At 27.0% G+C, this 11,202-nt stretch overlaps 1 protein-coding gene across 2 annotated transcripts in view; it reads left to right on the top strand.

The window, feature by feature from the left end:
• The window catches only part of LOC123013575 (adenylate cyclase type 6), a 107,178-nt gene that overhangs the window by 79,075 nt on the left and 16,901 nt on the right, over nucleotides 1–11,202 (top strand). For both annotated transcript variants that reach the window (XM_044412187.1, XM_044412186.1), the window contains 7 exons: nucleotides 231–456; nucleotides 511–602; nucleotides 1,016–1,204; nucleotides 3,505–3,654; nucleotides 6,270–6,391; nucleotides 10,030–10,122; nucleotides 10,446–10,592. In XM_044412187.1, the coding sequence (XP_044268122.1) occupies nucleotides 231–456; nucleotides 511–602; nucleotides 1,016–1,204; nucleotides 3,505–3,654; nucleotides 6,270–6,391; nucleotides 10,030–10,122; nucleotides 10,446–10,592 (1,019 nt within the window). The remainder of the gene's footprint in view (nucleotides 1–230; nucleotides 457–510; nucleotides 603–1,015; nucleotides 1,205–3,504; nucleotides 3,655–6,269; nucleotides 6,392–10,029; nucleotides 10,123–10,445; nucleotides 10,593–11,202) is intronic.

The following is an 11,202-nucleotide window of genomic DNA, read 5'->3' as shown; positions in this document are numbered from 1 at the left end:
ATAAAGCAAAATTCTCCTACAATTGATACACCTTTTTGTCTTTAATTTTTTTAAACTAAACTAAAGATTTAGTTAAAGCTTTTACCGGTTTGTGGTATTTGCTAGTGAAGTCAGATAAACAAGGAAAATTCTTGAAAAATTATAGGTGTTCTTTTGTTCGAATATTTTTTATAAAACACCTAAACAAAAACAAATCAAAAATTTACAATTTAAATCAATTTTTGTTTCAGGTTGAAATGTTATACCAGCGATATTTCCTAAAAATGAATCAAAGCAATATGACGAATTTGATATCTCTTCTACTCTTGTTATGCGTCGGCTTTCTTCTTTTTGCCGCCACAGATATCATAATGGTACATCACTCAGAAGCAAATCCACCTCAAGAACACTCATTTCAATTAGACAAATCACTTGTACTCATTTGCACGTCAGGCTGTTGTATTGCAATTTATGGAGGTAAGTCTTTGAAACTAATTAGAGTCGTAATTAGAAACTACGATTCTTTTCTAGTTCTTTTGGCGGTTCTCTCAAAGCCTGCGATGAACGAGGTGTACTTGATCATTATTTCCTACTTTATTCTAGTCACATTTCTTACGTTAGAGGTAAGAATTTCACTATTTCAGATTAGTAATTATGTTTTCCAGGAAGATAAATTGGTTAAAAGGAGTCTATTTTAATTAAAAGTTTCTTAATGGTTTCTTTAACATGTTTAACAATCTTGGGTTTATAAGAACTTACTTGACAAAGTTCTAGACACAGTTTAGGAAAATCAATATTTGTTGTGTGTGGAAGATGGATTATCGTGTGGTTAAAGCTGGACCAAAATGTTTCAGAAAAGATTAACTGCTACACTTTCGAAAAAACACATTTAAGTAGAATTTCTTTACTAAAATTTAACGTGGTTTTTCTAGCCCGGCGCATCCACCACTTGTAATAAGATCCAAAAAAAATTAATTTGTACAAGAAACCATTAAGAATATTGGTTTTCAAAATTTATTTTTGATTTTTTTTTCAGATATGTATTTCGTTTTTTTCCGAGACCGAACGGCCGTTATTAGGGCCCACTTTTTCGCTAGCTACCACATACTTAACCTACGCTTTGATGCCAATTCGTCTCAAAGACGCCCTTTTAGCTGGCACCGTTTTGGCTCTGACCCAAGTTATTTTACTTGTTTATGTGGGACATTTGTACGCCATCACAGATGTGAGTATGATTTATCGAAATCTTGGTTTTTGGCCGTCTGGAAAAATCCAAGCAAATCTAGGTTGAGGAAAAGAAAATTATGAATTAATCAGAAATTATTTTTTTTTGAGAGCTTTTGCTGACCTAAAAGCAAGAACATTAGACTAATAATGAATAAAACACAATCTTTTATTAAATACAAACAAAAATGAGTCGTACTTGTCAAAAAACACTAGTTGCTATTCTCAGGAGTTAAACACTATTTTTTACTATGTATTAAAAAAAAATAATTCGATTAATAATAGTGACAATATTGATTTAACATCTGACCATAGTTTTGCAAACTTTTTTGTAAAGTCATTTGGTTTATTTTATCATTTATTATTTATGTTTTTTTTGTATTATTGTGTTAGTTTTTTATTAAAAAAATCTTGCTTTACTGTTGACTTAGAAATTTTATTCTAAGTCACTAAACTCACAAAACATTTTTTATGAAAATTATTGAAAAAAATTTTTTTTGCTTAATTTAATAAATTTAAAGTATTTTTTAGTCACAAATTTAAAAAATGTGTGAAATTTTGCTCAAACAATGCTGGAAAATTATTATATCAATAGAATCAGCAAGCAACTTAGTAAATTCACAAAAAAATACTAAAACAAAGATAAAAATTGCAAAATCATAACTGGAAATGCGTTATTTGTGCTTTTTTTCTATGAATTTAAAGTGTTTTTTGCTGACAAACTTAAACATTAAAAAGATTTTTTCAATATAAAGCAAAAAAAAATTTTCATTAATTTAATAAATTTATAATATTTTTCACTCAAAAATTTAAAAAATTTGTGAAATTTTGCACAAACAATGCAGAAAAATTTGCAAATTAAGTTTAAAACACGTTTATTTGCTAATTTCAATAGAATCCACTTTTCAGCAAGCAATTTAGTAAATTCAAAAAAAAAAACAAAACAAAGATAAAAGTTGCAAAATCGTAACTGGAAATGCTTTATTTGTGCTTTTTTTCTATAAATTTGAAGTTCTTTGCTGAAAAACTTAAACATTAAAAAAAATTTTCAAAATAATGCAAACATTTTTTGTGTGAAATTTTGCACAAACTATGCTGAAAAATTTGGTAAATTAAGTTTGATTTTTTTTAATATGTATTAAATAAAATTAATTCGATTAATAACAGTAACAAGTTTGATTTAAGATCTGACCATAATTTTAATAACTTTTTTTTGGTTTATTTTATCATTTATGTTTTTTTTTGTAATATTGTATTAAAGTTTTTTATTAACAGAATCTTGCTTTACTGTTGACTTCGAAATTTTATTCGAAGTCACTAAACTCACAAAACATAATTGAATTTTTTTTGCTTAATAAATTTAAGCAAGCAACTTACTAAATTCACAAAAAYTTACGAAAAAAAAGATAAAAGTTGCAAAATCATAACTGGAAATGCGTTATTTGTACTTTTTTTCTATGAATTTAAAGTGTTTTTTGCTGAAAAACATAAACATTAAAAAGATTTTTTTCAAAATAAAGCAAACTTTATTTATTTGCTTAATTTAATAAATTTAGAATATTTTTTAGTCAAAAATTTAAAAAATGTGTGAAATTTTTCACAAAAAATGCTGAAAAATTGGTAAATTAAGTTTGAAATACGTTTTTTTGCTTTTCAACAGAATAAGCAAGCAACTTACTAAATTCACAAAAAAATACGAAAACAAAGATAAAAGTTGCAAAATTATAACCGGAAATGTGTTATTTGTGCTTTTTTTCTATGAATTTGAAGTGTTTTTTGCTGAATAACTTAAACATTAAAAGATTTTTTCAGAATAAAGCAAAATTTTTTTGCTTAATTTAATAACTTTAGAATATAAACAATGCTGAAAAATTGGTAAATTAAGTTTGATTTTTTTAAATATGTATTAAATAAAATTAATTCGATTAATAACATCAACAATTTTGATTTAACATCTGACCATAATTTTAATTTTTTCTTTGCATTATTGTATTAAAGTTTTTTATTAACATAATCTTGCTTTACTGCTGATTTAGAAATTTTATTGTAAGTCACTAAACTCACAAAACATTTTTTATGAAAATAATTGCAACAAACTTGAAAAAAGTAGCTGCTTGTTTACAAGCTCGGTTTTAGAACTCGATAAAACAATTTCGGTTAATTTGAAGCAACAAAGCTCGAATTTCAGAATGTTGTGAATTTAAAACAGCAGTTAGAACTAGATAAAAATGTATTGTGTTTTAGTACAATGGAGTTGAAATAATTAAACAAGTTGTAACAAGCGTCGTTTGATTTTTTCAGATCAGCAGCTGCTTTGTGATTCTGCTCTGCGGAAACGTCGCCGGTGTTTGTACCCATTATCCTCGAGAAGTGGCGCAACGTAAAGCTTTTTTAGAAACGAGACAATGTATAGAAGCTCGACTAAAAATCCAACGGGAAAACCAGCAACAGGTAGCTTTATTACAATTTATTTCGAATCAAAATGCTAGCCCTTAGTTTCGATCTAGTTTATAAATCATAAGGGACTCGTCTCGCAGCTGGCTTTAATTAAAGAGGATCCCTCGACACTTAAGGTTGAACTATACTGAATAAAAAATTAAATCGTTGTTTAAAAATTCTGAAAAAATTGATGGCCTTAGCAGCATCATATATTAATTTGAAATTTTTTGTCCGTGCCGTTTAAAAATAAATTTAAAAAAACCTCCAAATTTGGCCATTTTATTTTTTTATAAAAAAACTGTACGGATGAATTTTTTGATTTATTTTTGGTGTATTGTAGATTACCTACTTATGTTAGTGTATTTTTTTCATGCAATTTAAATAATGCGTTTTTTCATAAAAAAATACAAACTATTGAATTTTACAATCGATTACAAATAGTCAAAATGAGATAAAAACTCTGTTACTGTGTGTATGAGGTACTTTTTTAATTCAGGGACAACATCCAATTGTAAAAAAAATGTTTACTGTATTTCTTAAAAATTCAATTTTTCTTTTTTTCATTTGAAAACTTGTTTTAACGACTTTTCGTCTGTAGACAAGCGACAAATTTTTCTGGTGGTACATTTTGGAACTGGCTAGTTTGAGAACTGTGATTTTGTAATTTTCTGTAAAAAGACTAAAAATTGCAAAAATTTCAAATAATAATTTTTAATAAATTATGTAATATATTTTTTCTTTGTTCCGATTCATTTTATTATAACTATCATTGTAGCGTCACCATCTATTTACTTTCTATTTTGAGTCATCGAAATTAAAAGAAACAAACCAAAATTAATTATTTTAAAATTGAGAAAAATACAAATACCAAGTATTAGTTTTTTTAATTTAGTTTCGCACCTTCTGATGGATATCCTCTTGTTAAATTAAATTTCTAATATTAGTGAAATGTATGTGACAAGATGGATTTACATTTGCATACTATCAATATTTTGAATCGGGAAAAAAGCAATTTTGTTAAAAATTTAAATATAATTTTATAAATTCGTAACTAGATTACTTTGTTCTAAAAAAACAGCTCATAAAATATAATTTATAATGGAAATAAATAAAAGTGTAAGCCTTAATTCCAAGGTTCCTTTATATATTTCCAGGAAAAAAGAGAAAGTTGGTTCAGGAGCTATTTTGCCGGGTTTCCCTAATTTTGACAGAGAAAAAAAAGCAAAAATCACTCCCAAAAAAATCACAGAACAATCGTATTGAGAAATGCCAAATAGTTGTCAAAACACACGGGAGAAAAACCGTAAATTTTGACAATGTCGAAGAATAAAGCCTATTTTAAAATAATCCTGAGTTTTTATCAACCCATTTATCAGAAATTAAAACAATAATTTTCTACAAAGAGATTTGTGCGTTTTGTCATTTTTGGATTATTTTATAACCCAAAACCAGTTAAAAAAATCCTTGTGTCTACACTTTCAGTAAATAAGAGAGTTATTTAGTTTTCAGTATTTCGTATAAAGCTTAGACGGACACAAAGTGAATATTTAATGTTTCAAATTAGTTTAGCAAGCGTCTTTTTATATAAATTAAAGCGAAGAGTTTAATTTCTAGATAAATTATATAGTTGATAGTAAAGTTTTGAGATTAAAACTTTTCTTTTTAACAAAGCAACGTAACTTTGTTTTTTTAAGTAAAATATCAAAAAATTTTCATTCAATTGCACAAATTCAGAATGTAAAAAATTAAAAATGGACAAATAAAAAAAATGTCAAAAGACAATCAAAAAACGAGGTTATTTATAAATTACATTTTTTTTTATTATTCATTGTCAAAAATTAAACATTTCTTAGTGGAGACGTACAAAATTACCCTTCTCGGATGGTTGCAATAAAAAATACCTTTTTCCACTAATACTTAATTATACTTTTATTGTTTTGACTAATTTGTATCAAATAAAATGACAAGTTGAAAGGTAAAATGGAATAGTCAAAAAGATGACAATTATAGAGAATATAACACTAAATAGTAGATAATTATTCATCTGAAAAAATTGTTGGTTCTAGTATGAAAAACTGGTATATCACAAAGAAACGAAGAAATGAACCAATTTTGTTTGACTGGATCCAAGTGTATGTTGGGTTGTCGGCTACGGCCCTAAAAATAGCGCCACCTTGTGTGCCAAAAACACATTACTTCCCAGTATAGTTCAACCTTAATCTTGAAAAGAATCACAAACTCAAATATTCCAACTCAATTCTTAAAATTTATTTTAACGCAGAATTGGTTAAAAGCTAATTTCATTTACCATTCGAAAAAATCAAATTTGCTCACACTCCCGCTGCAATAATTCAATTGCATCACTTCCAGGTCCGTACTTTCGCAATTCATGCGAGATAACTTGAAATGAAAAAAATAAAATAATGGACGCACTTTAAATTCCAGTTTTCAATTTAGCCGTCAATTAGCAGAGACCGGAACTTTGTACAGCTCCGGAAGCCTTAACACCCAAATCCGGTGATTAACCGGAATCTTGCTCACCCCACCTAACAGGGATTCAACAAACTTTTAACGATTGATGTAAACAACTTTTTCCTCCATATTTTTAATGATTAAATTTTGAATAGGAACGTCTCCTTCTGTCAGTATTACCGAGGCATGTCGCCATGGAAATGAAGGCGGATATTGCCGGACAACCGAAAGAGGCCCAATTTCATAAAATATACATTCAAAGGCATGAGAATGTCAGGTGAGATATGAATGCATTTCTCTCTTCTTATTTGTCAAGTTTTATATTTGGAATCGATAAAACTTCACCTGTTTCGTGTGTTAAATAATAGTTATTTATTGTAAGAGTGTGTTAGATAGCGTTTTATCCACGCGAGACTGTTTAACCGTGGATAAAACGCGACTAACACACGACTGCAATATAACGTTTCATCCACAATCACAGGCCTAAATTATTCCAAACTTAATTAAAAATTTAACTGACATTTAAACGTCACGCGGTGCGCTGGTTACTAATAGTGTAATAAAGTTACTTTATTCCACTAGTGGATAAAGTGGTACTTTATACGCATCAAAAGTGTGCAATAAAGTCACTTTATAGAGTGATTGTGAATAAACTTAATTAATGACGGCATGTCACGTTGATTAAGAAAAGTTGCATTCTTTGTTACTAAATTTTTTTTATGTTCTTGGTAAAATTTAATACAACTGAATTATTATGTTTATTGGGGAATAAACTAGGCACAGTGTAACCCATTTATGAATAATTAGGTAAAGTGTGTGGTGTGATTTCTGGTTTTTGCTTTGAATGTAGTTAATGATCAATCAGCTCATACGATGAAATTAATTCGAAATTAAATCATTTTGAATATTTGATTAAGTAGTTCAAATTGAGCTAATTCGTATAAAGTATGGAACCGAGCATTTGCCTCTAGAAAATAATAATTATATAAAAAATGTGATTGTATTTTGAGAACAAAGTTTTGTTTTTGAGTTTCTTTAAAAAGAAAATTTTGAAAAAATTAAATATTAAGTTGATAGTTGTAATCATTAGACCATAACTTTCATGGGGAAAATAGTTTAATAGTGGGTTGCCATATAAAAAAATTAACTTTTTTTGAACTTTTGAAAAACATCACATTTTTATAGTACTCATTCATTAATTAGTTTTTCCAAAAAGTACCTAAATAGTTTAAGCAAAAAAACGTTTAGTTCCACACTTTTTGTTCGCTTGGTATAAAAGTGACTTTATTAAATGTTTCGTTCAAACCCTATAACATAACATGAACAATTTCGAAAAAAACGTGCAAGTGATAAAAAAACGATGAAAATTTGATGTTTATCAGAAATTAGAAAATAATATAATTTTTGTCTTAGAGAATATAAACTAAAAAAGTATAAAGAAGTTCTTTTAGTTGTTTAAATAAAAAATTACTCTTAATTTTTAAAATTTTTATATTTTGCACTAGTTTCAAGAAAAGAAGTTCTTCATTTTACGAAAAAAACACTCATTTTCCTTTTTTGTATCAAAATTACATAATAACTTGATAAATCATAAGTGTTTTTCTCTGTATTTTTTTTCTATTTTTGTTTCCTTAATTTTGTTGTGTTTTAAAGTAAATTTTATCTTTTTTTATTATTTCTTTAGAAGGTTTTGGTTTTTCAAAGCATTGGAGTGTTTTTCATTCTTGTTTCGGTTTCTTAATTTTTCTTAAATTTTTGTGTTGTCGTTTTTCTCTAAATTCAAAGTTTTTAATTACAAAACATCAAAAATCAAAGTATCTGGACACTTGTATTTAACAAATTATTCACTACATTTGTTTTGATTTAAATTTTACTTTATTTTTCATTAAATATCTTGACGAAGAATTTTTGATTAAAGAGGCCTTCGTCTTTGCAATTAAGTTGGCAACATTAAATGATAAAAATATACGCTTGTGACAATTAATTCAAATAGAGATAAAACGTAACAAGCATTTGCAAATTATTGTTTTTGATATTGCAACTTTAGAGGATTCATTATACAAAATATTTAATTATTATAAATTAGAGTAATATAAAAAATGTGATTGTATTTTGAGAAGTTTTGATTTTGAGTTATACCATTTTTTGTCAAAATTTAAAAAGAAAATTTTGAAAAAATCAAATATAAAGTCGATAGCAGTAATCTTTAGATTATAACCTTTATGAGAAAAATTGTTTTATAGTGGGTTGTCATTTAAAAAAAAATATTTTTTTTGAACTTTCGAAAAACATGACATTTTATAGTACTCATTCATTAATTAGTTTTTCCAAAAAGTAAATAGTTTAAGCAAATAACGTTTAGTTCCACTTGGTATAAAGGTGACATTATTAAATGTTTTGTTAAAGCACTATAACATAAGTTCTTTTAGTTGTTTAAATAAAAAACTACTATTTAATTTTAAAATTTTTATATTTTCACTGTTTTCAAGAAAAGAAGTTTTTTTATATCTCTTCATTTTACGAAAAAAACACCCATTTTTCTTTTTTTATCAAAATTACATAATAACTTAATAAGTCTGTATTTTTTTTTTCTTTTTTTGTATTTTCTTCCAATTTTCGTTTCCTTAATTTTGTTGTGTTTTAAAGCAAACTTTCTTTTTTTGCTTTTTATATTTAATTATTTCTTTAGAAGGTTTTGGTTTTTCAAAGCATTGGGTGTTTTTCATTCCTGTTTCGGTTTCTTGATTTTTCTGAAATTTTTGTTTTGTTGTTTCTCTCTAAATTCAAAGTTTTTAATTACAAAACATCAAAAATCAAAGTATCCGACCACTTGTATTTAACAAATTATTCACTACATTTGTTTGGATTCAAATTTTACTTCAATTTTCATTAAATGTATTGACAAAAAATTCAGAAATACCTAAGTTCACTTTAATTTTTGATTAAAGAGGCCTTCGTCTTTGCAATTAAGTTGAAAAATTAATTCAAATAGAAATAAAACGTAACTTAGATTGGCAAATTATTGTTTGTGATATTGCAACTTTAGAGGATTTATTATACGAAATATTTAATTATTATAAATTAGAGTTATATAAAAATGTGATTGTATTTTAAGAACAAAGTTTTGTTTTTGAGATATACGATTTTTTGCCAAAATTTAAAAAGAGAGTTTTGAAAAAATTAATTATAAAGTAGATAGTTGTAATTATTAGATCATAACCTTCACGAGAAAAATAGTTTTATAGTGGGTTGCCATTAAAAATTTTTTTTTTTTAGAACTTTCGAAAAACATCACATTTTTATAGTACTCATTCATTAATTAGTTTTTCCAAGAAGTAAATAGTTTAAGCAAAAACGTTTAGTTCCACTTGGTATAAAGGTGACATTATTAGATGTTTCGTTAAAACACTATAACATAACATGAACAACTTCGAAAAAAACGTGCAAGTGATAAGAAAAACGATAAAAATGTGATGTTTGAATTAGAAAATAATATGATCTTTGTCTTAGAGAATGTAAACTAAAAAAGTATTATGATAAAAGAAGTTCTTTTAGTTTAAATAACGTAAATATACAATTGTCAAAATTAATTCAAATAGAGATAAAACGTAATGAACATTTGCAAATTTTTGTGTTTCATATTACAACTTTAGAGGATTCATTATACAAAATATTTTTGTTTCAAGTGGAAAATAGAAATTTCAGTGCGCTATTTAATTGAAAAACAATTTTGTAAATTTGAAACCTGTCTGGCACGCTTTAACCGAGTAAAATACCACCGAAACCAAAACTAAAATTTTTAATATAAAACATTAAAGGTAAACTTGCAAAATTGCATTTAATTCATAGATCATCAATTTATTTTTTATCAAATATTTTATAAGATTAAAAAGAGTGTTTTGTGTGCATTTCCAGCATTCTCTTCGCTGACATTTGCGGTTTCACGACCCTCTCCGACCAATGCACCGCCGAAGAACTGGTCCGAATCCTCAACGAGCTGTTCGCGAGGCAAGTATCTTGAAATTTGTCCCAAATCACGTCGTTTAGCCCCACTTATTTTTAACGATATTTATACATCTATCCGTGCACTGAATTATGAATGAAGCAAAAATTGTATAAACCCCGGCAACAGCGCTGCCATCAAAGAGGGAACGAAACATCGGTGGCGTCTAAATTTAGAACAAAGAATTTTCCATCCACCTGAAAATTAATCGCTTCGTGAAAAACACGGGATGGTTATTTTGTAGTACACGGCTTTTAATTACAATTTAATGGGGAAAATTGATCTCGAAGATGCTGATTCTGGGCTAAAAGTCGAGTGATTGTTTCAGATTTGACCGTTTGGCTGCTGAACATCACTGTTTGAGGATTAAACTACTGGGAGACTGCTACTATTGCGTTTCCGGTTTACCGGAAGCCAGGCCGGATCACGCCCATTGCACGGTCGAAATGGGGTTGGATATGATTGACGCCATAGCGTAAGTAAATGCTTTCACTCTGGCGCATATTTGCATTTCTAGGTCATCGCTTTTTCATAAAATTAAAAATCGATTTCTTTAAAAAAAAATTTTTTTCATTTATTCAAGAAAAATAAAAAGCACTTTGTGGTTTATACAATGTCAAAACACTCCTTTCAAGTGCTTACTTTGTTAATATTTGATTTTATAATAACATCTAATATCATTTAACAAAGCACGAAAACCACTTTAGGAGCTTCATTTACTTGACATTTTCTCCAGAATCGTAAAACAAATTTACGAGTTTCTTGGTTTTTGGTGACATGATATTTGCATTCCAACATTTAACGCTGAATTTAGTCAATTAGAATTCGGATTTCAAACAATATCACATCCTTTCTAAAATAATTTTATCTACAAGATGCAACAGTAAGAATTATGATCTTTGTCTTAGAGAATGTAAACTAAAAAAGTCTTATTATAAAAGAAGTTTTTTTAGTTGTTTAAATAAAAAATTACTACTTATTGATTTTTAAAATTTTTATATTTTGCACTGTTTTCAGGAAAAGAAGTTTCTTTATCTCTTCGTTTTACGAAAAAAACACCCATTACACAATAACTTAATAAGTCA

Source organism: Tribolium madens, unplaced genomic scaffold (genome assembly GCF_015345945.1).
Source record: "Tribolium madens isolate multiple individuals breed KSU strain unplaced genomic scaffold, Tmad_KSU_1.1 Scaffold_96;HRSCAF=242;Tcas5.2_LG5, whole genome shotgun sequence".
NCBI lineage: Eukaryota > Metazoa > Arthropoda > Insecta > Coleoptera > Tenebrionidae > Tribolium > Tribolium madens.
This window is presented reverse-complemented; position numbering and strand designations above follow the sequence as displayed.